This window comes from Lycorma delicatula, chromosome 1 (genome assembly GCF_047948215.1).
Source record: "Lycorma delicatula isolate Av1 chromosome 1, ASM4794821v1, whole genome shotgun sequence".
In the NCBI taxonomy this organism is placed as follows: Eukaryota; Metazoa; Arthropoda; class Insecta; order Hemiptera; family Fulgoridae; genus Lycorma; species Lycorma delicatula.
This window is the reverse complement of record NC_134455.1, coordinates 157,763,967-157,790,019: the sequence shown is the minus strand read 5'-3', so window position 1 is coordinate 157,790,019 and position 26,053 is coordinate 157,763,967. Positions and strand designations below refer to the sequence as shown.

The 26,053-nt window shown below is 35.4% G+C and overlaps 1 protein-coding gene across 6 annotated transcripts in view; it reads right to left on the bottom strand.

Moving 5' to 3' along the window:
* Positions 1 to 26,053, bottom strand: part of CrzR (corazonin receptor) — a 1,123,351-nt gene that overhangs the window by 158,730 nt on the left and 938,568 nt on the right. For all 6 annotated transcript variants that reach the window (XM_075365578.1, XM_075365586.1, XM_075365549.1 and 3 more), the window contains one exon: positions 25,563 to 25,756. In XM_075365578.1, the coding sequence (XP_075221693.1) occupies positions 25,563 to 25,756 (194 nt within the window). The remainder of the gene's footprint in view (positions 1 to 25,562; positions 25,757 to 26,053) is intronic.

The following is a 26,053-nucleotide window of genomic DNA, read 5'->3' as shown; positions in this document are numbered from 1 at the left end:
GGGCAGGCAGGAGTAGGTTTCGTGATGAACAAGAAGATAGGGAGGAGAGTGGAGTATTTCAAAACGCATAGCGATAGAATCATTGTAATAAGGATAAAATCAAAACCTAAACCGACAACGATTGTTAACGTCTATATGGCTACATGGTGATGATGAGGTAGAGTGTGTATACGAAGAGATTGATGAAGCAATTAAACACGTAAAAGGAGATGAAAATTTAATAATAGTTGGAGATTGGAATGCAAGCATCGGAGAAGGCAAGGAAGGAAATATAGTGGGTGAATACGGGCTGGGCAAAAGGAATGAAAGAGGGGACCGACTTATAGAGTTTTGCACGAAGTATAATTTAGTAATTGCCAACACCCAATTTAAAAATCATAATAGAAGAATATACACTTGGAAAAATCCAGGCGATACTGGAAGGTATCAGATAGATTATATTATGGTTAAGCAAAGATTTAGAAATCAACTCGTTGACTGCAAAATTTACCCTGGAGCAGACATTGATAGCAACCATAATTTGGTGATAATGAAATGTAGATTGGGGTTTAAAAACCTGAAGAAAAGGTGTCAGATGAATCGGTGGAATTTAGAGAAGCTTGAGGAAGAGGAGGTAAAGAAGATTTTTGAGGAGGACATCGCAAGAGGTCTGAGTAAAAAAGATAAGGTAGAAAATGTAGAAGAAGAATGGGAGAATGTTAAAAAGGAAATTCTTAAATCAGCAGAAGCAAACTTAGGCGGAATAAAGAGAACTGGTAGAAAACCTTGGGTTTCAGACGATATATTGCAGCTGATGGATGAACGTAGAAAATATAAGAATGCTAGTGATGAAGAAAGTAAAAGGAACTATCGGCAATTAAGAAATGCTATAAACAGGAAGTGCAAACTAGCGAAATAAGAGTGGATTAAAGAAAAGTGTTCAGAAGTGGAAAGAGAAATGAACATTGGTAAAATAGACGGAGCATACAGGAAAGTTAAGGAAAATTTTGGGGTACATAAATTAAAATCTAATAATGTGTTAAATAAAGATGGTACACCAATATATAATACGAAAGGTAAAGTCGATAGATGGGTGGAATATATTGAAGAGTTATATGGAGGAAATGAATTAGAAAATGGTGTTATAGAGGAAGAAGAGGAAGTTGAGGAGGATGAAATGGGAGAAACAATACTGAGATCTGAATTTAAGAGAGCATTAAAAGATTTAAACGGCAGAAAGGCTCCTGGAATAGACGGAATACCTGTAGAATTACTGCGCAGTGCAGGTGAGGAAGCGATTGATAGATTATACAAACTGGTGTGTAATATTTCTGAAAATGGGGAATTTCCATCAGACTTCAAAAAAAGTGTTATAGTTATGATACCAAAGAAAGCAGGGGCAGATAAATGTGAAGAATACAGAACAATTAGTTTAACTAGTCATGCATCAAAAATCTTAACTAGAATTTTATACAGAAGAATTGAGAGGAGAGTGGAAGAAGTGTTAGGAGAAAACCAATTTGGTTTCAGGAAAAGTATAGGGACAAGGGAAGTAATTTTAGGCCTCAGATTAATAGTAGAAGGAAGATTAAAGAAAAACAAACCAACATACTTGGCGTTTATAGACCTAGAAAAGGCTTTCGATAACGTAGACTGGAATAAAATGTTCAGCATTTTAAAAAAATTAGGGTTCAAATACAGAGATAGAAGAACAATTGCTAACATGTACAGGAACCAAACAGCAACAATAACAATTGAAGAACATAAGAAAGAAGCCCTAATAAGAAAGGGAGTCCGACAAGGATGTTCCCTATCGCCGTTACTTTTTAATCTTTACATGGAACTAGCAGTTAATGATGTTAAAGAACAATTTAGATTCGGAGTAACAGTACAAGGTGAAGAGATAAAGATGCTACGATTTGCTGATGATATAGTAATTCTAGCCGAGAGTAAAAAGGATTTAGAAGAAACAATGAACGGCATAGATGGAGTCCTACGCAAAAACTATCGCATGAAAATAAACAAGAACAAAACAAAAGTAATGAAATGTAGTAGAAATAACAAAAATGGACCACTGAATGTGAAAATAGGAGGAGAAAAGATTATGGAGGTAGAAGAATTTTGTTATTTGGGAAGTAAAATTACTAAAGATGGACGAAGCAGGAGCGATATAAAATGCCGAATAGCACAAGCTAAACGAGCCTTCAGTAAGAAATATAATTTGTTTACATCAAAAATGAATTTAAATGTCAGGAAAAGATTTTTGAAAGTGTATGTTTGGAGTGTCGCTTTATATGGAAGTGAAACTTTGACAATCTAGAGTATCTGAGAAGAAAAGATTAGAAGCTTTTGAAATGTGGTGCTATAGGAGAATGTTAAAAATCAGATGGGTGGATAAAGTGACAAATGAAGAGGTATTGCGGCAAATAGATGAAGAAAGTAGTATTTGGAAAAATATAGTTAAAAGAAGAGACAGACTTATAGGCCACATACTAAGGCATCCTGGAATAGTCGCTTTAATATTGGAAGGACAGGTAGAAGGGAAAAATTGTGTAGGCAGGCCACGTTTGGAGTATGTAAAACAAATTGTTGGGGATGTAGGATGTAGAGGGTATACTGAAATGAAACGACTAGCACTAGATAGGGAATCTTGGAGAGCTGCATCAAACCAGTCAAATGACTGAAGACAAAAAAAAAAAAAAAAAAAATTCAATTTTAGATTTGAAATGTGTGCGCACGGATATATATTTTGTGTGAGGTACGTTGGTTTAAACAATTGGTTTGGATTAAGTCGATGAGAAGATTTGTATACTCTTTATAAATGTTGTTAAAATTATTAGTTTCTTGAGTACATTGTAGTATACTTTATTTACATATAATACAAATTTATTTTTTTAATGTGGAAACTACTTAAAAATGTAACATTTTTTATAAAAATATAACAAATAAACAAATACATTAATTTATATAAATAAGGTACATCATCATATCTATTCTGATGTACCTTGCATGAACATACGAATGTTAATTTTTGTCTTCAATGTTCCTTGTATAAGTTTAACTTTTGAAATCTGATAGCTCCCATTTCCTAATATATATATTAACTAACCAATGGAATCGACTTATGTTATGAAACAGTTAAATTGACCATGTTTTGATGGATAGTTTAGCGAACCAGTAGAAAGTACTACAAGAAAACCGGAATACTTTCCAAAAAATATTGCAATTATTAAATAATGTCCAATAATTCACTCCCTAACTTTACATATTGCATTTTATTTATAATTTTGCTATTTGATTATCATTAAAAAGTGATATTATTATTTTTTGTAGGAGTGTCTTAAAAAAACAAATTTTAAAATTAAGGAAGTTATGTGATATAAAAAAATTTCCCGGTTACATGGTAGTTATACAGCCAGTCCAATATATAAATGTATACGTACGTCCCTTCTTAATAAAATTACTATTCCCTGTGTTTTTTAATATACTTTTGTTCCCTAATCCAATATGATTTTGTTAATTGTAACTTTGCAAATATTAGGAGTTTGGGATTAAAGAAACTATAATAAGATTTAACAATTCTGTTTAGACTTCGATCGAACTTCAACATGGAAGTTAACCTCTGCGTCAGTGTATTAACCCATTATAAGACTTAATATAAAGTAAACATTTTATTCACAAACAAATTTTTTAAATTTTATTTTTCCACACTTTTAGACACTATTATGAGTTATCAGTCAATACCATGTAACAAAGTAAGTTATTAATAACCCGAGAAGAAATTTAAAAATCCGTTAAGAAATTTGAAATTGGGTAATTTTTTGTTTCTATAGTACTAATTAAGAATGAAAAACGATCTTTGTCAGTTACAGTTTTTGCAATACTTCAAATCTGAATTGCAAGTATTAGCGGTGAGAATAATGATGCATAAATTAATTCTAATCTTGCCAGATGTAATTAATCTTGAAACTGATAAATTATTTGGCTGACTGCCACAAGAAATGTTTGTAACGAAAATTATACTCAAAATTAATGTAATTTAGGATAGCTTTAATAAAATGTAAAATTAAAATGCTCAAAAATTTCTAATAATTAATCTTAAAATTGTAACATCGATGGGAGTTTTCATTATAAATTAATGAACTACAATTTTTTTTAATTTTAGATTCTCGTGTAAATTTTGTTGGTAGTGTAATGTTTATAGAATATTTATGAAACAAATTTCATAGAATCCTTTTTTTTAACAAAAATTAATTAATCACATTAAAATATTGTGGATAACTAATTAATTCTTTTTCAGTATTGACTTCTTTGAAGTCAGTTCCAAAGAAAACCAGACAATCGTAAAAAAAAAACTAATTCATTTCATGCTATAAATATAAAGAATAGAAAATGTATTAATTCTTTCGAACCGAATTTATTCATTAAAAAAAAATTGATTCCATTTTAAAACATGAAATTTAAACAACTGTTCTAGCAGTTTCACTTTTTGTTCACAACAATGAATAAGTGAGAAATCTTAAAAAACAAAAAATAAATATATAAAAAATAAATTAAAAAAACGTTACGTTAGATTGTTACAGATCTTGTGCCGATGCCGGCCTCCGTGGCGCGAGTGGTAGCGTCTCGGCCTTTCATCCGGAGGTCCCGGATTCGAATCCCGGTCAGGCATGGCATTTTCACACACGCTACAAATCATTCATCATCATCCCATGAAGAATGCCTAAGAAGAATGCCTGGATCCCCAGGTTAAAAAAAAAGAAAAGAAAGATCTTGTGCTGATAATTATCTTTAGTACGCGGGAACGCATCCTAGTATTATTTGTAATGCAAATAACACGATTAATTTTTAGTACGTGCAAATTAATAAAACATAATTTTTCTGTAAAAGTTCTGGACAAAAGTAATTTGACTATCAAAACGATTTATTATTATTTCTTTTAATTTAAATTCTTTAATTCAACATTTTAGGGGCACTTCTCTATTTTTAAAATTCTATTCTAGTTCTTTGTGCCTACAGCAACGCAAGAAAAATATGTCGTTATTAGGTAAAGACGAAAAGAAATGAAAAATATTGTAACAAGACCGGTATAACGGACCTGAGTAACGGATTCCTGCCAATTAAGAGGAAAGTTGTAGAAAATATAATAATGGAAGGAATCCAGAAAGGGGCTAAAAGAAACCATTTTAGTAAGGGTAACAAGACTGTTTAACAATCGTGTTTTGCAATTCTGCCCACTGACATATAAACAGATGTTTTTCCGTGAGAAGAGTTACCGGACCGAGGTTAGGAATGCATGGGAATGAAAGGGCTCGGTCGATCGTTCTCACGCTGAAATGGGGTCTGATCCTCTTGATTAAAGAGGAAAGGAGTACAAATACTTCGGGGAAGACCAGTTGAAATCAGTTCCGCGAGATGTGAGTTTGCGAGTAGGGTCTGCAAGAGAGTTCTGCGAAGAGAGTCTGCGAGAAAGTGCTACGATGAGCTCTGAGAGAGAGTTCTAAGCGAGAAGTTATTATGTGAGTTCTGCGAGTTTGACGCGATTAAGGTGATGTCACAAGTAAATCCAGTACATGAAAACAAAAAGTGGTTCTGTGAGTTACTGTTAGACTATAATGAAATAGATAATGTACTAAATTTCATTCATAAATTGTTAGAAGATCTTTACACTTGTGCTTATCTATTGTGCTATTGTTGTTAATTCAAGACTAGTGGTTAAAAGGGTTAAGACTAGCGGTCATGCTAATGTCTTTTGTCAGTGGAACTGAATTCTGCTTTTCAATATCTAACTACATATAAATAAATACTGACGATTACTTAAAATTCGGTTTTGTGCGCAATCATTGTCTATTATTACACTGATAGACAAAAAAAAAAAAAATATATATAATTTTTCTCTAAATATGAATTTAGACAAATCCATTTCTTGAATGACTTTTTTGCTTACATTACAGAACTGTAAATAATATTTTTCTACCACCCTTAGTTTTAAATAAATTACGCTTCAAAAAAAAATTAAGGTAAATTATAGTTAAAATCTGTAAAATTTATAATTTTGCATAGCCATACCTGTGATAGAATGATTTCGCTGATGCTTTTCTTTTATATATAGCCTCAGGCAAATCCTGAATTAATGTCAAACAGTAATGGGCTAGCATGTTAGTATTCCATTTCCCTTTATAGCGGCTTTCATCACCGAAATGTCTTGTTGGACACGTTCACCGTGTTCCTCACTTACATCTCCGAGGTTGTCCGGGAAAAAAAATTCAGGTGTGAGTGGAGGAAAAGTATTTTCAAAGATATATTACATCCCATAGCTCTTTATGGAGTAGGAAGTTGATTAAGAATATCGTGGTAATTGTCGGAATTTTATTTGGCAAGAAAACGTTTGCAAACGTCTTTAAATGAAACCCAAGGTGCACTTTCTACATTATTTAACATTGAGTTAAATACTCAAGTGATATTTGACCAACTCTCTTATTTGAGGACCAACAAATATTCCTTCTTTAATTTTTCCTTCACTTACATTCGGAAATTTCTGCCTGATATACAAAACTCCGGGACTATCCTCCTTCATTGCTTTTACAAAATTTTTCAATAGTCCTAGCTTGATATTGAAAAGGGGTAAAAATATTTTTTTGAGTCAATTAAGGATTCACGAATAATATTTTTCCCATTTGAAGTTAAATTGTCTCGTTTCTTCCACTCTTTGAAAATATAATGTTTATTCCTAGCTCGCTCTCCCATTCGTACAAAAACACACATGTACTTAGTATAGCTTAACTGCATACCTAACAAAATAGCTGTAACTTTCAAATCACCATATATGTTCCAGCTATGTTTTTTATCATTTATTTTTTCAAGAACGTCTTTCATCATATCGTATGTCTCTTTCAAATTAATTCCATAAGCGATTGGTATCGAAGGTTATTTGTTACCGTTACCGTGTAGTAGAACCATTTTTAAACTGAAATTGGACGAATCTATGAAAAGGCGCCAGTCCTAAGGTTTATGAACTTATCCTATGTACAACATAAGCTCATCAATATTTGTGCAATAAACCAAATTATTTTCTTCTATAAAGTACTGAGAAAGATATTTTTATCGGCTTCGAAAGTCCGAAATTTTTGTAATTTTTGAAGTAAATAAACCTTGCAGTATTGTTCCTACAGTTCAGCTTGATTTATATATACTACTGAAACCAATATAATTATTTATATGAAATCATACATTATTAATACATTTGTGTACACGACAATAATTAATATCTGGTGGAAACTTTTAAAGTTACACCGAATATCAACCACTAAAAGAGAAGAGATACTCTTTTCTACTGGCAGCTAGGGCTTTCAGTATGACTAATGTAGAGGATATGTAGAATGGATGGGACTGCAAGTGGCCGGTAGTCCTAGAAATTACTTATTACATTTTGTCTTTAGATGTGATTGTAAATTGCCGTGTTAATAGTAATCTGATAAACTTCACCGTTTCATGTAAATTGTACTGCTGTAAGGAATATAGTAAACTATTTTTTTGATCTGTATTGTGAACGCTTAATTTTATCATATTTTAACATTTAATTTTTTCAATTCCCTTTTCTCTTTGCATTTTTGCAAAAAAAAAATGAATTTTTAATTTGTTTATTTAAAAATAAATTGTTGCCATTAACAAGCAAAAATTCTTAAAATATAAAAAGGAATCATTGATGTAAGAGTAGTGTAAATAGTTTAATAATTTCTGATGACTAAATTTAATTTTTAACGTAACTACTGAAAAATCATTAAAATGAATAGCACCCCAGGGATTACAGCCTCTCGTTAGGACAAAATTATAAAAATCATTATTAACATTTTATTAATAATGCAATCTATTTTATTAATGATTATTATGTTAAATTTGTTTAACATAATACAACTAAGCTGACTTATAAAAACAACTCAGTTGATCAAAACCAGTAGTGTTAAAGGTTTATCACAAGATACAGAAACCGGAGTATGTCTTAAAAATTTGTATCTCTTGTACGAGCTGTTGTTCTTATTACATAAAATTATCAATTAGAACAAATCATCATTGTAATTTCTAAAATAGAGAAAATATAAATTTCTGCTGGTAGTGGATGTAAATGCTAGGGATAATTTAATTGTTGAACGATTAAATTTATTTAAAACGTGCTGAAGTGTTGTTGAAAAAAACTCCATTGATGTTATGGAAAATCTCAACGCAATAACTCAACTTAGTTTCTTTTATACACAGATTATTTGTTCCATTACAGTTTTCAGAAACAAATTAGTGAAATACAGTAAAATCTAATAACGTTTACTGACTGTATCCCAAGTATGCAAAACTTTATTTTTAATATTTCAAGAACCTAATAATATAAAACACTGCAGTAATCATTGTTTTAATCTTTTAAAAATTTAAGCATCGAAAAATAATAGTATGACCAGGGATAGTGCAGAGGTACGTTCAATCTAAATAGATCACTGCATGGGGTTTTCTCTTTTTGTCTAAACTTGTACATTCTTATAACTAATTGTGAATTCAATAATGAGAAAGTTTGTCTCTTGGTTGTTTTCTTTTTAATTATATATAAACGAAAAACTGGGAAGGTTGTTATTATTATTATTATTTTTATTTAGTAAACAAATAAAAGAATACTGAACTGCATTAGTGTTTGTTTACAACCCATGTTTAATATAAGTACGAAAATTATATGTTTATGAAAGACAACAAATAATAATAGTTTTAGGCAGTAGGATACAAAGGCTAACAAATAGCAATATACAGGAACAACTTTACAACCGTAAAGAGACCTAAAGAAATGAAAAAAATAAAACAAGATCGGTGTAAAAAATCCATCACTTCGAAAATCCTTCAAAAACCAATGAACATCTATAGATAAAATGATTAAATAGAATAGACCATCTTGCGAAAGAAATAAAGAAAATACTTATAGCCTGAACAACATAAGCGGCTTTGATAAAAACAAAAATACAAATAAAAAAAAATGATTTTATAATTGTACAAACTTACGGTAAAGCTCACCCATCGGTCTAATAGCCTTCATACATTTAAATACTTCGTCTTTCAATTTCATTACCATCCAGAATAATACCGTTTCTGCATCAATTTAATTTTTTTTCACGATGATGCGTAACTTCATCTTGGAGAGTCAAGAAAAAAGTGATGGAATCTTATACGGACACTACGTACCGGTAATATGTTAATTTTATTTACTCAAAAACATATTTAAAAAAAACATCACTTTTCAAAATACCCCCCAAAAAATATTGTAAAGATTCTTTTATAAATAATATAAATAGGTTACTGTTTGCTTTATTTTAAAAGAATTTTCTGCGTAATAACTTCTCAGTATTTCTTCTTCACTTTATATTGGATTTTAAATCTTTTTATTTTTAAATTTACTTTACAAGTTATTATATAATTCATAACTGGAATAGTAGTAATTAATAAAAAAAAACAAAAAAACATATGCCATATACAGTTGCAGACCACCCAGTAATTAACCTTCATTTATTATTTACCACAGATTTATAATTTCCAGAGTTTTTACATCGTAGGGATAACCTGGATCGAAAAGACAATCAATAACATATACATATGTATATATAACAGTATACATATAAAAGTATATATGTATACTTTTATGTATAGATATAAATGTTTATTAAATAATTACTGATGTAAATTAGTCCACCGAGCTGGTCTTGTGGTTAACTCGTCTTTGCAAATCAGTTGTTTTGCTGATTTTCAAAGTCGAAGGTTCTGAAGTTTGAATCCTAATAAACACTGGATATTTTTACGGATTTGAATACTAGGCAATGGATACCGGTCTATATGGTGGTTGGGTTCAATTAACCAAACGTCTCAGGAAAGGTCGACCTGAGTCTGTACAGTATATTCTTCATTTTTATGTCATACATATTATCCTCATCGCATTTCGCCGTGGTGGGAGGGAGGATTGCTAATGGTTCACTAGTTAAACAGATTACAACGTATATATTAGGAAAATAAATATTATATATATATATATATATATATATATATGTATAAAAAATAATGCCCATTTAATTAAAAATAAATCTTTATTTTTTTTTTACATTAACTTTTATGATTAATTAATATTTTCTATTTATTTTAATGACATAATTAATTTTAAAAGAGATTATTTTTCACTAAAATGGTTAATAACCATCTTATTGTGTTATATATTTTAAGTCTATCCCTACTTTTATTAATATTACGTATTACAATAATATTTTATAACTAATAGAAAAAAATGTAATATTGCTATAATACATTTAATTTAATTTAAATACTATATAAGCAGTCTTAAGTTTAAGCATGTAAACTGTAGAGGTTGCTACATATTTAACCTAGCCTAAAGTTATTTTTATTAAGTTATTTAAAAGTACTTCATTTTGTTATTTGGAATTAACGAATATAACGGAAACAATAAAACGCCGATATGTTTTTTCGATAATTTTTTCTTGAAATGTAAATTACAAATATTTATGTAAAATTAAATTTTATAATTTTGAACCATACAACTAATATTCCTGTGGGCGCGAACGCTGAGATCCTTTACGAAATGCGATTCTTGCGAAAAGGAGGATATCAGAAAACACACGTGTTCATACGTGATCGGATCCTGTAGCGTAAGGATGCACGCAGGAGATAATTCGGTGCGTTAACCCCATAGAACATCATTTAGACTACACTAATAATTCACTTAGTTTCCCTTGGGACAGGTCCACAGCCCCAATATAAGTATAACACAATAAGTACGTATATAACACAAGAAAAAGGAGGGTATTTACGTAAAAATAATAATAATTTTATCTTTATTCTGTTTGTAAAGCGTATCAGAACGTTATAATTTTTAGTACGGTTTTATTTTATAACATCAACACAAACTGCTAGTTTATTTCATTTGCTATATAAATACTGACTATATCTTATTCTTCAGCAAAATAATAAATAATTTTTTATTAATATTTTTGAATGATTATTTGAAAATATTATAAAAAATGAACTTATGTTTGTAAAATAGCTTTATATGCCAAATTCTCTGAAAATAAACTGAAATTCTATTGCTGTTATTTTATTAACTACGTTTAATGCCTAATTTTGTATTTTTAAAAGTAAAAGGTTTAGTTGCACGCAAAGTCGAAGAAGTTTGCCTTTTCTTGACCGAACTTAAACCAAAGTAACATCACTTTAAACAAAGTCAAAATAATTTAAGCAATATAAAGAGAAGAAGCATGCTATCAAAGTTCTCCTTTACTTTTAAGCAATATTCATGCATGTTATAACAAAAATTGGCTTGGGGTATGTTTTAAACAGTTCCAGGAATCTAAATTCTAAAGTTTGTAACACAAAAACTTGTGCGTAAATTACATTTACGCCTACATCAAAACACACACACACACACACACACAGATACACAGAGAGAGAGAGAGAGAGAGAGAGAGAGAGAGAGAGAGAGAGAGAGAGAGAGAGAGAGAGAGAGAGAGAGAGAAAGAGAGAGAGGTGTGTGGAAATAGGGACTGTGAACTCTTTGTTTTCCTCTTTATACTTACTTAATTTTAATTATAATTGAAATAATATCATCTAATTACGGTTTGAAATCTAACTGAAGTATATCAACTCAGAAAAAGTTCCCCGGAAAATTCCATCCATAAAAGTATAGATTTAATAAAGGTAATCAAGTCTAATTTAATTAGACCTTTTAACTGAATTTTATTGAAGTTCCAACTGTATGTTATTAAACGTATCACATAGCTGATCAGAGTAAATATGAACAATTTATTTACTTTAATGCATAATTTAAAAATATTTACAAAGTAGGGACGCAACTCAGGTTTCTACATATATTCTCAATAACAACTCAACATACACAAGCAACTAAACATATTTTACTCCATTTAAAGTGATTTACGGCTTCTATGGCTAAAGATACTTTACTTATCCGACCGATTTTGTAGAAATTTAGCAGAATAGAAAACCCAAAATTATACTATAAAACAGCCATATTTTCTTGGGTAGAGATAAAATAAAACATTTTGAAGTACAACCCCAATCTTCAGTAGTTCAGCAAATTTAGTTTACAGCAAACTATCATTATCGAATCAACAATTTGAGATTATTTGTATTTATAAGTTGAACATTTTCCATGATTAAAAATTAATAATAATGAGATCAGATAACAATGACTTAACTCGCTTGAGAAAAGCGCTCAGGATGTAAAGAATTTATGTTTATTACGTTCTTTGTAGTATTAATATTATGAGACTATACATGTTCTGTCAGATAGCTTCATAAAAACTTAAATCTGGTGAACTTAATGACAGTCTAAAAGTCAACTGTCCTGTTTAATCCATCGACTATACATTTCATTACTTAGCTATTGTTTTACCATTTTTTTGTAATAAGCCAAAGCGCCCTTTTTTGGAGCAATAACGGAATTCATTTGCGGAAGAGAAGAATGTGGTAAAACGTGATGGTTTGACATATTTAAATACATCTTTTCTGTTGTGGAATTGTTGGATATCTCTTAAGACGAAATAACATCAGCAGTTACAACAGCTCAATTAAGCCAGTTCAGTTATATCAGCCGTTTACAGCAGATGCATTTAGTGTTATAATGGTGAGATTTGTTTGATGTAGGATACAGGTTTAGCTAAACAACGAGCTCTACAACGAGCTCAGGATGTAAAGAATTTATGTTTATTACGTTCTTTGTAGTATTAATATTATGAGACTATACATGTTCTGTCAGATAGCTTCATAAAAACTTAAATCTGGTGAACTTAATGACAGTCTAAAAGTCAACTGTCCTGTTTAATCCATCGACTATACATTTCATTACTTAGCTATTGTTTTACCATTTTTTTGTAATAAGCCAAAGCGCCCTTTTTTGGAGCAATAACGGAATTCATTTGCGGAAGAGAAGAATGTGGTAAAACGTGATGGTTTGACATATTTAAATACATCTTTTCTGTTGTGGAATTGTTGGATATCTCTTAAGACGAAATAACATCAGCAGTTACAACAGCTCAATTAAGCCAGTTCAGTTATATCAGCCGTTTACAGCAGATGCATTTAGTGTTATAATGGTGAGATTTGTTTGATGTAGGATACAGGTTTAGCTAAACAACGAGCTCTACAAATAGCCAAACAAAGTGCTCTAAGATATAACGGCGAATCATGAGAGGAAGCACAGGCTTTTTTAATGCGGCATTGGGAAGGCTGATGGGATATGTCCACCAAGGGCAGGTGGACTCATCGATTGATACCCCGGTTCGAAGTGTGGGTCGGGAGGAGGTTTGGTGAGATCAACTTCTAGCTCACGCAGTTCTTGACAGGGCATAGGGTCTTTAGGAACAATCTGTACGGCCGGAGGAGAGCGGAGAATCACAACTGCCCTTATTGTGGGGATCCTGACACGTGATATTCCAGTGCCCAAGGTGGGAGGTGCAGCGGCGAGGGTGTGTCACGAACACGGGGGCGATCGACGTAGAATTCATACTAGAAACCATGCTGGCAAGTGAGGAGAAATTTCACACGATTGCAAGGTTCGTGGCGGGGATACTAAAAGAAAAAGAGAAGGAAGCGAGGGGGTGAGAGACGGCCTAGGGTGGAGTCGTCGTCTGTCCATGGGAACGTGTTACACGGGTAGGTGGTGGCGATGAAGTTCGGGGACTCTTGAGCCCCTGAGCTATTAATACCGAGACCCAGTAGGGGTTCCCCTCGGGGTTACTCCTGTTACAGGCAGGCCCAAAAGACCAAGACCCGGTTGCAGAGGTGAGGTGGCTGGGAACGGCATAGACAATGGCTGCCCGCCCTCGTGGTTAGAGGCGAAGGCACTAACAAAGTTGTGTGATGCTTTAATGCGTATCCAGATCCTGGAAGTAAGGGTGAAAAAGGTTTAAACCTGGTATCTTTAAACCCACCGGGTTAAGCTTGGTCCAGCTGTTATGTAACGGGTCTTTCCAAATCAGCTGATTTGGAAGTTGAGAGTTCCAGCGTTCAAGTCCTAGTAAAGGCAGTTATTTTTGTACGGATTTGAATACTAGATCGTGGATACCGGTGTTCTTTGGTGGTTGGATTTCAATTAACCACACATCTCAAGAATGGTCGAACTGAGACTGTACAAGACTACACTTCATTTACACTCATACACATCATCCTCATTCATCCTCTGAACTATTATCTGAAAGGTAATTACCGGTGGCTAAACAGGAAAAAGAAAGGAACCTCTAAGTTCCAGGGTGGCCCAGTCTCTGGCTCCTCAATGAGCAGGGGAGTCAAACATCAGGTGTTCATTTGACTGGACCTCCTCGCAGACGCACAGCTCATCAACTGCCAGGCGGAACCGAAATAGATATTGGTTCAAATTAGTGTGGTTGGTGAGTACTCAGGCATCCGTTGCCCTTAAAAACGAGCTCCAAGCATACCATTCCCCCAAATCCTATATAAACTTATACAAGGATCTTCCTTTAGTCGTCATGTTCGATTCCAGCTGTTATGTTTCAATCGCGAGGCTATGGAAATAGTAATAGCTGAACAATAATTCTCGCAGACTAAACAAGAAATAGAAACGGTACTGGTTTATAAAAAGGAACAATTAAATAATAACACCGAGAACCCCTTCCGGATTAGCTTCCGAAAATTTGATTAAAAACGTTCTGTACATCCCTTTGTATCATCGTCAAAAAAGTTATGTTTAGCTTAATTTTTGTGAAGGTTGATTTTCTTTTACAATGTCGTAAACAGCAGTAGCAAAATTATATTAGAAACGATGGTTCTAAAAAATATACGGAATGAACAAGAATTATATTGTTGTAAACTTACTTTATAAGTGGTTTAATAAAAACATTTAACTTCATACATTACCTTGTTTGAAGTTAAATTTTTTCTAGATTGTTTTGTGAAATTTATGGTTAAAAACTTTCACAAAACGAATATAACAAAAAAATAATTACTAATGTTAAAATATTTGTTCATAGAGAGTGATATTTCTTTGATTGGTTTAAGTTTTATGCTGCCTTTTCTTTTCGAGAGATAAGTTTTATCAACCTAACCTATGAACAGTTGTGCACCAAGGATGGGCAGTCTGGATTGCAGGTTTAAATGGTTTAGAGTCATTAAATTGTTTGAAGATTAAACATTTTATATTGCTTGGAGGTTAACTAATCTAGAATGGTTTATAAGTGCTCTTATGAAATGATATTGTTTTTCTTTGTTACTTTTAGTTTTATTTAAATATTAAGTATATTTTTGAGTTGGGAGTATTAATTAGTTGGAGTATTATAAATATTACAGTTGAGTTGGAGTACTCATAGGGTGTAGACCCACCATTGTTCCGCTCTGCGATTTTTGCTATTTTGTTCGTTGTTTTGGTGTTTTTTGTCTGGTTTGTAGGTTGTACATTGTTCGTTAGTGAATTATGAAGGGCCTGTGTTTTTCGTGAATTTTGGACATGGATTAATACCGCTTTTTTGATTTTTTATACGGGTCTGTATTTTCTATAAGAAATACATTGAAGTTGGTTCTACATAACCTATTACTTGGTGAATATTATTTTAAGTCGATCGGCAAGTTGCTGCCGGAATAATAAGTCATCTCTTCTGGTTAATAAGGACTTCGAAAATTTTCCTGAGCTGGTGAGTAGAGAATTTTTTGTAATTTCCACAGCGTTACAGATCAATTGGCCAGGGAACTTCTTTTCCTTATAACTCCTTACGGTACCCCAATCTAAAATTCCTCTTGGATCTACGCGATCCACACCCGACCGCATATTTAACCACCTAGAAAGTTTCACTCTCCCTCCTCCAAATCCGTGGTCGGATTTGGAGAAATAAATTTTACCTCCCCCACAAAACCCGTGACATCCCCCCCCCACCCAGATGCCCCAAAAATATCGAATGGGTGCTCAAAATCTCAGGAAGATTGCTTTCTTTCATTATCTGGTGAACTCCCCTTCCCAGGATGGCTGAGCCTCCTGAGTAAAGCCTGGTATTTGAGGTTTCCTTTAGAAGATCTAAGAAAACGGCAAGATCACCCGTCATTACGCCGTCAACTAGTACCGCTGATCTGTCTAAGGCTGGTGTGCCTGATAAAGGGCCAGAGGAGAAGCCTAAAAAACGAAAAAGTGTGCCTAGAAGTGATTCGAGCGAGGAGTCTGTGTCGGAGATTGAAACATTAATTGAGGAGGTAAAGGGACTTTAGAATCTGTGTAAAAGTCCCACGACTAAAGAGACCATTACTCTGTTGGAGAACAGAATCCTTAACCTTGCCAAGGATGTTAAAGGAGTCATTGAAGATTTGGAGGCTAAGAAAAATATGTCTGCCAAATATATGCAAACGGTGAGAATTGATCTGCATACACTGCTGAGCATGTTAACCTGCCGGCACCATTGAGGAGTTTAAACAAGTGTTTACTCGGATATGGCCTAATCAGGCCTATGAAATGGTGTCGGAGGAGAAGGAGCTACCTGACGAGGAGGGTCCTTAACCCAAGGTATATATCCTGGACCTTACTGGAGATAAACGGACCCCCATCGAAACTCATATTTGTTGGGTCTGCCCTGGGACGAGGCTGAAGCTCAACGAGAGTGCTCTAGCTCCTGGTTCTGTCATTCTCAGCGTGGGTTCTGCAGAGATAGGTGAAAAACTCACAGCGTCTGGAGATACTTTTATTTTGGCAGTGGGCGGTGAACGAGAAGACATCGTGGACAGTCTTCTGTAGGGTCTTAACAAGATTTATGATGTGTAGAATCGCTCTTTCCGGACGAGACAATAGCTGAAGGCAAAAGCGAAGGCAAAAGCTGAGTTAATAAATCACCGATAAAAATGTTTACCGAGGTATTTACATCGGTGGCATCCCAACGAGGCTAGGCTTATTATTATGAGATGTAAAAAGTCAGAGGGCGATAGACGACTCCCGTTAAACCCCAACAGGGCTAGGAATGGGGGTGGATGGTTTGGCGACCGGAACGTCATTAGACGGTGTCTTCCCCTACGGGGTTGCGATGTGTAGAATCGCCCAACAATTCTGGTCTCCTTGATTGCGTCCAGAGGACTGTGGACTCTTCCTATTATCACTGATTTTTTGGCTGCTGGTTGAGTGTGTACATTCCAGCATTATCAACACTTTCTGATTCTCAGACCTCGACTACAGATAACACGTTTCAGTTTGGATTCATTATATACAGCTTTTTGCGCTGTTATAATGTGTATTTTTATACGACGTGTACCCAACTTATTGCTGTTGAAAAGTGGCTACGACTCTTGGTCGCAAGACCCTGCAACAAGCAAGGGAATATACCCTAGTTCTGCTTGCATTCTTCTCCGAACGAGAGTCGTAATCTGTGGTTTTCGAACCGCTCCAGTAGCAGCCAAAAGATAAAAAGAATGAATACAGAAGGTCCCCAGCTGCCCGTACTCGGTGCTAGCAGTAGTCATATCGTGGGTTCGCCCAACCAGATGGTAGGAGGAAGAAAGCGAGAGCTAGTAGTCACATTAGGTGAAATTGATAAGGTATCACCGGCTATGGAAGATGAAGGACTTACCGAAGTGGTTAGGAACTCTAGGTGAAGAGGAGGCCCGTCCTGCCGAGTTGATTTGCAGAAGTCTGTTACCCATTGCTACCGATGCTGGAGAGTGGCCACATCGCCTCCCAGTGCAAAGGGTCTGGCAGAAGTAATAAATGCTATAATTGCGGTGGTCAGGATCATCAAAGAGCGAACTGCTCTTCGCCTTCCAGATATGTTGCTTGTGGTGCGATTGGTCATTGGATTGGAAGCAGGGACTGGTGACACTCTCACAAATGAAAATAATGCAGATTAACGCCGATAGGAGTACCATAACTTACGATCTCATTTGGAGATCGTCGCTAGACCAAGGTATTGATTTCCTTACGGTGGCTGAACCCAGTCTGAGAAGAGTGGCTGCGTTACCGTGGGTAGTGGACAAAGTTGCTGATGCGGCGATCTAAATGTGTCGGGCAGATATGTGACATTCCGTATTACTAGATGTAATGGTTTTGTGATGGTAGAACTTGAGAACTTTAGCTTAGTCTCAGACTACATATCCCCGAATTCTGGAATTGAGTGGTTTCAGCAATTTATTGATTAGTTGGAGGTATGTATACGCAGTTCTAGGAAATCTGAGGTACTTACTGGAAATTGTAACTTCGAATGTCGAGAGTTAGGCGGTATGAGATCTACTCCGCGAGGCTACATACTTGCTTCTATGTTTAACGTTGCCGGCCTTGTGACGCATGATAATGTTGGCGGCCTTGTGATCGCCCACCTTCGTTGGTAGGGGGATGTTGTGGATGTTACGCGTCCTCCGATGGGATTGCCCATTGGATCAAGGACGGACGGATTTGTAAGGAAGAGTTGGCAAGTGACCACTTAGCTATCATATTCACGGTGGAGTGTGGAAATTCCTGCCCATAGACAATGGTGGCGGCCCTTAGAACTTCAGGCCAAACGAATTGTGAACAGGGTTCACAATTCGGTTGAACAGGCTGTTCGGTTGAGTTTTACAAAGTTTGGTAAGAATGACATTTGTCTTTTTTAAATCTCATTTTTTATCATAAATATATTTTATGTATTTCTATAATATTAGTGTATAATTTAGTATTTTGTAAATTAATTTTCTTAAATTTAAATGCATCAGACTTAACACAGAATATTCATACTTGTATATGTGTGTATTTTTTCTTACATAATCTACTTTATTGTTTACTTATTTATTAAATTTCCATATTTTGTTTACAATCTTGATTTAATGTTAAAATGTTTTCATTTTTTTTGTGGAATCAATTTCTTAGTCTTTGATCAAACCTTATTCTCTCAAAGACATTAAATTATGTGAGTAATACATGTTAACGAAATTTAGGTGAATTTCATCAGGTTTTTGAACTACATGAGTTTTTAAAAACGAGTGTTTAACAAAAACGTCTAATAAAATTTGCAGATAAAAACAAACTATTAATAATTTGAAATGTTGAAGTAATCAATTGAAAATTATTATTTTCATTCACAGATAGACTAAAATTTTTTGACCTGAAAAAAAGAAGGTATAGAGGAGTTAAGAAGGTAAGAGTAAAGAAGTAAAAGTAGGATAGAGGAGAAAAAAAAGGAAGAATTAAAAATCCTAAACCGAGAAAGTATAATTTAAAACATTTAACAGAAATTCTGTGAAGTTTAGACGTCATTCTAGTGTAGATTAGTAATTAACATAGTGTCATTTCCGATTCCTTTGTTTGTGTTTATATCCAGTGGGTAGAGAGACACAATAGTAGGGATCAGAGTATAAGCAGTGCGATAAACGTCCCTACAAATATATAACTTTACCAATTCTATAAATCATCGTTTTCCACCTGCCTGCTCCCTCTACCTGTGCAACAGTTGTGCTAATAAAGTGTAAGTAAGCAATAACTTATTTAAACCACTGCTATTTTTTAAGTCATTGTCTTTGTTACAAATGGAATGAAGAGCTGGCCAACGCCGTAGATGACTACAAATCGAACCTCTCACGGTAGTACTTATTATATTTACTTTTCAAAAAAAATTGTTTGAATGTTTTAAAAAATAAACATAAACATCACATTTTTATATAACCTTATATTTCAAACTAATATTTTGCTAAAACACTCAAATATAAAATACTGCTCTGGAAATATAATTCATTTTATATGAAGAAAATTTTAAAATGTGGTTACTATCACATCCTTTAGCGATAAAAACATATAATGAATTCATAACACTGCTAAACCAAGTATAATAAACAACAGGTTACCAAAATCGTAAATTGTATCCTCTTTTATCCTCTTTCATCTTAAATGATCAAATTAAATATAATGGACGAAGGAAAGGATCATAAAAACAGATTACCGGAATACCATTTCAATAGGGTTTTTCAGTGTACACTGCTATTCTACACAGAATATTTTGTCAAAAAAAAATTTAGAAATTCAGTTAATATCAATGTTCAGGAAACTAAAGTATCCATACTTTAGTTTCGAATAAACTAACAAGTAAACTTTAATTGAATTTACAGTTTGTTCTTAGATGATATATAATATTTTACAGTAAATAAACACAGTAGTGTTTCATTAAATTAAAATAATGAAACAATATTTTGGTGAAGCAAAGGCCCCCTAATAAGTCCTGTCTAAAAGAATATTACTTTTGCATGATAAATAATAAAGACCATTAATATTCAATATTTAAAGTTGAATTTTGTAGAAAGGTTCATAAGAGTTTTATAAAATATAAATAATTGAAATATATATTTTTATGTATACTGTAGGTGCACAGACTATTCCAGCAATATTCGAAAAAATCAGAGAATAATAATTAATTATATTTTTTTTTATTTCTAGAAATTCTAAATTCCGAATAGGAATAAATGGATTTGGTTGAAACGATTCGTGATTCGTACAATATTAATAAGATTTTAATATTTTATTACGTACTAAATAATAAACCGTTTAGAGTAATAAACTTCCATAATATTAATACATATGTATGCAAACAGAGTAAACGTGTTTAATACTTTTCATTTAAGCATTTATGAAAATTGAGAAGAAGCTATGTTATGCTATGCAGACTAAAGTTTAGTAACTGAATCATCCTGACTGCCGTAGGGGAAGATCCCCGCTTTGTGACGATCCAGATCGCCACACCACTTACTGTGCTTTTAGCCTTGGTGGGCTTTACCGGAGGTCGTCTTTAGACCCTATGACTGAATACATCTCAGAATCATCAGCCAGGCCTAGGTCGGGATGCCACCGATGTAAATGCCTCGGCAGACATTTGCATCAGTAAAATACATATTAAATTTCGCCTTCACGTAGGCTTTAAACGGACATCTTCACATCCAACCTAACATGAATCCTTCAAACAAACTGACTGAAACCGCGGAAGCGCGAACCCCACGCTTAGTAAATATTTGACAACACCGTTCGTGGCTGTGTATACCTCGGAGAACGAACGAGTTTTAAGTTAAGTCAGTGCTACCTCATACAAATAAAAATTATGTCTTACGCAATATAAAAACTCGCCGAAAGGCACCCTGCCTGGAGAGAAAATGTGTGATGTACCGATTGGAGGAGCCCCATCCAATTGCACTTAAACTAGACATTATAGGAAATATAACATGCGTGTAGCGAAATGTGGGGATTTGTCCCACCTGTCCTGCCAAGATGCAAAGCCCCGGACTTTAATCTCCTGATTTCGTTCTGACGTCAATAGGTTATTTACCTTTGAATTTTAGCGTTCCTTACGCTCATTAGCCAAGATATCTATTGGTTTGACTCCGGCTGCAACAAAGACTGCCAGTCTGTACTATAACAGCCAGCAAGAGGAGTCGCTGGGCCCGCAGAAAAATGTCCACGCAATACCTAAAAGCCATGCGGTGAGCCCAGACAGGCGTAGCATATAGAATAATAGCTTTGCTGATACCTATGTAAACGATACCCATGGTACGGTAATTCAGCCCCAAATCGGGATGAATGACTCTACGGATTGCATAAAAAGCATCAGTGGCTTTTTCTGCTACATACTGTAGATGTTCCTTTAACCGAAAATTCTCATCAAGGATATCACTAAGGTATTTTTGAGTCGTAATGTACGGAAGAGGGGGACCAGCCATCTGAACCTGGATTCATCGGGAAGCAGCCAATCGGCCCTTAAGCGACATCATTGAGGTTTTCTCTGTGCTGTAGATCATCTTATGTTGGAGACTCCACAGTCGGAGTGTCTCACACGAGCAGCTCGGAACTCTAACTCGTTAGGCGAATCCCCTTTGATCAGTAGCAGAGCGTTGTCAGCATAAGCGACGAACGACAACCACATGGAAATCTTAAACGCAACATCGAATCGAATGCTACGTTCCAAAGACTCAGAACACTGCCCTGAGGGCATCCTTTAGTTAAGGTCTTACGAATCTCCGAGCCGCCGTAACGCAGGAAACGGTCCGATTGTTGAAATAACTTGAGAGCACTTCTAGTTCATTTCACACTTACGCATCTGCATCTTAAACAGGGCAGAGGGTCACCATAGGCTGTTGAATGCTCCGGATTTTCCAGGAAAATCCGTAATACACATTTTCATGGACTAGAGGAAGCTATATCCATCACCTTTAGTATGGAATCCTCAGTGCTCCTGACCTCTCGGAAATCATACTGGTTGTCTATTAATAAATGATCCGTGACCAATCTAAACATTAATACACAAATATAGAATCTTCTCAAAAGTCTTGCCAATCACAGGCGAGAGCGTTAGTGAACGGTAAGAAGAACTAACAGTAGGATTATTGTCGCCACCTTTGAACAACAACACCAAGTTTCCACGCTTCCAACACGCCGGAAAGTAGTCGGCAAAGAGGAACCTATTATATATTCAAGGACTACTGGAAGCGCTCGGACGAGGAGCTCCACTGTGATACAACCATATCCGGGGATCTTGTGCCGTGCCATACTACAGATCACCTGGCGCACTTCGGTCACAGTGATCTCAGAAGATTGTGAGTCGGTCTCGAAAATCGGGACTTCCCGCCTGACACGCCGGTGGTAAGAAACCTCACCCAGCTTAGTGTCATATGGGAGCAAATCATTCAGCAAAATGTTACGAACACGTTCCTTATCAATTACCACATTCTCGCCGGTTGAAAAGGCTAAGAGGTCATCTTTCCTGCTCTTATGTCCATGGGCTCTATACAAAACGCCCCAAGGGTCTCTATTTCCTTGGTCCTGAATCAAGGAGCGCCAGGAATTACGTTTGGAGGACTTAATGCTATAAAAGTAATAAGCCCTCGCTCTGCGGTAATCTCCACTTAGGGCCGCACGCCGATCGAGATCACCCTCTCGTTGCGCAGCCTTCTGAGTCGGTTCACAGACTGCTTCATTGCTGTCAGATTCTCAGACCAGCAACCAGATATACGTTCCAGGCCAGTGGCTTTAGGAATGGCAGCTTGAACCGCCGCCACCACCGCATAAGTGACATTTTTTGCCAGGACATCTAATGGCAGGCTGTCAATCTTTCGAGAAATAAATCTCCAGTCTGGACTCCAATAAAGAGCAGAATTTCAGGCAGTCCGCCCTCCTATGCAGGAAGCGCCCCTGGTAAACAGGAAATAGTCCCTCATTGCTATCGCGCAGCTCATCCGCTATTTCAAATATTATCAACCGATGATCGATAGAACAGTCGTCGACTACAGACCAATCAAGGATTCTGCCAGGGATGTCCCTACCGATGGAGATGTCAATATTTGTACTTGAAAAGGTCCTTCGTCCGTTAACCCTACCGACGTAAGTAGCCAACTGGTCTGCAACATTAAAGACCTCAGAATTGTGCTGTGCGATGAAACTGTCAATTAGGCCACCACCAATATCCGTGATTCCAATGTGCCAGAAAAGGGACTTCGCATTAACATCGGCACCAGTAAGGATTGGACCATTACCCAAAATAAGAAGGATCCTATCCCATTTCGCTAGGTTATCCTCAGTGTGATCCCTGTATAGGAAATATGAACTAACAACTGTACGATTCTGTCCGCTAATGGGAAGTCTGACCAGAACATGATGTGTGTCAGAACCTGCCGTATAAAGACACTATCAAGCGACTTCCTGTGTAGAATAGCAGACATACAGGTATGCCCTACACAAACCTATGCGAAAAATCGTCACGTTTGTGTCCCTACCCACCACAATGGCACACACCAGGGTAAACCTACAAAATTTATCCCTGTGACCATACCTGCAGCACTTGAAACATCTTTGGACATCCACGTACGCTTTTAGTCGCCAGGACCCTAAATCGATAAATAGTCTGCCTGCAGACGTAAATTTTTGAAAGAGACCAGACCTTACCTCAAAGACTCCGTGATATTTCTGGGTATCACGGCTACCGTTTTAAAGACCAACCTGCAGTCCCACCGGAAGACAGCTTCATCCAAATCAGTATTCTGCTGCCTAATGAGGGACAAGACATCTTCGTCGATCAGGTTACGGTCAATATTATAGATTATAAAACGGGGCCTACGCGTTCTCTTCGGGTCTACATTCACATTCAATCACTTAACCGGCGTGGAATCTCTAATTGCCTGAATGGTCTGTATCGAAACCATTGAGACCATGAGGTCGTAGGAAAAAGCTCCGGCCCTCTCCTTCGGCTAGGCTTCTTACCCACCTCACGAACATGTCATGGTGGGAGATATCCCAACCTAACAGTACACGAAAAAAATGTTCACTGTATTCATTCTATTTAGAGATTTGGGGCACAAGCCCACAAGCTTGACGACTACCCTCAGCGAGCCTCGGGCAGCTGGAGACCTTCTGTATTTCCTGTTACTCTTTGCATCTCTTTGCCGCCAACAGATCAAATATGTAAAATGTGAACCAGTTACAGATTACGGCCGCCGCTCTAAAAGAGCGCGAACCGGACTAAGGGTAAAGGCTCCTTTGCTCGTAACAGGGACTTGCGATCAGGTGTCGTTGTCACTCTTTTCGCTGCGATGAGGCGGGTGCTCGAACAAATTGTTGCGCCAAAATCTCTGAATCCCCGTGAAAAGGGTATGAATCGTCTTTACAGTAAGGGCGCAAAACCGTTGTAATAGTTCTCAGACAGCAAGATTGTGAAACTGGGGAAGGTACACACTCGACCACCAGCTCAAAAATAGCACTGAAAAAGACTTTGTACAACACAAATCTCTGCTCTTGAAAAGAGACCAGAGATGTGTATTTACACAACGTATTATCGCCTTCGTATGGCCTCTTCCAACCACGAACATCTACCATAACTTACAACCCTCAACTTTAAAATCAACCGATTCGCGGAAGCGCGATTCCCGCGCCTTCCTCTAACACCGAAGATTTCACACAAAAAAATTCCTATACTTAACTTCAATTAGAGTATGCGCTAAGATCATTACGCCATTGAGTCTTTAAACAATAAAAATACTATCCTCATACCAACAAAACAATGTTGATCCCAACAACGTCAATGTCCTCTCGATTTATTTAAATCTCAAGGAACAGATTCAGAAATTAAATAAGCCTCTAATGAAAAGGTAACCTACCGCTCTCTGCTCTGATCTACTTTCGGTAGCGAGGTCAGTGAATATACCCTCCCACACGACAGCTCCACAACAGAATTCTACACACATCCATTCTCATCCTAATAGTGAATATCTCAGCTAACCGGCACTCGAAGCCGAAACGCCTATCTTGGCGAGGTAAGCACCCAGGCGGGTCCGTAGCCAGCCGGATTAATATTTTATCTATAGATCTATAACATATAAGTAGCATAACTTTTATCCGAATACATTTATTAAATTATAAAAGGTTTGTTTTCAATACACAAGGTTGGAATGATAGGTAAACAATAAATTTATAGGCCAGTATAAATGAGGTTTAATTCATAAATATTGTAAAGAAGTTTTAAATGGAAGTGGTGAGAAACTACATAGAAAGGAAGATGATGCTGGGGCAAGTATGAAGAAGAAGCGATGAGATAAGAAAGAAGATAAGAAATTAGACTTACCTGTGGTAAACTAAGTATTAAGCTCAAGACCCATGCTCCTGCTACAAGTTTTGAACATCTCTTAGCTGTGCTTAATGATCTGATTGGATATCTAACCGCCAGAAACCTGTCCACACCTATCAGTACTAAAATAAATGTGGACAGGTATAGACTGAAAACCTCTAGGAACTTAAACAATTTGCATGCCAGGTTACCTGTAACAAAAAAAAAAAAATATATATATATATATATATATATATATATATGTAGATTTATTTAACATATTAGTACTACATAACTACGTATATCTGCAAAAACTACTGAACCAATCATTAAGAAATTTCAACTGTAGCTTTCTTATGACTCACAAAATATATACAACAGTTCAAACTTCACCAATTTTACTACAAAATAAATCATAAATAAAATAACAATATAAATAAATAACCTAGAACTTCTTTTTACTCGAATTTAATGCCATTGTCTAATCTGGCGGCGACCTGCAAGAACTC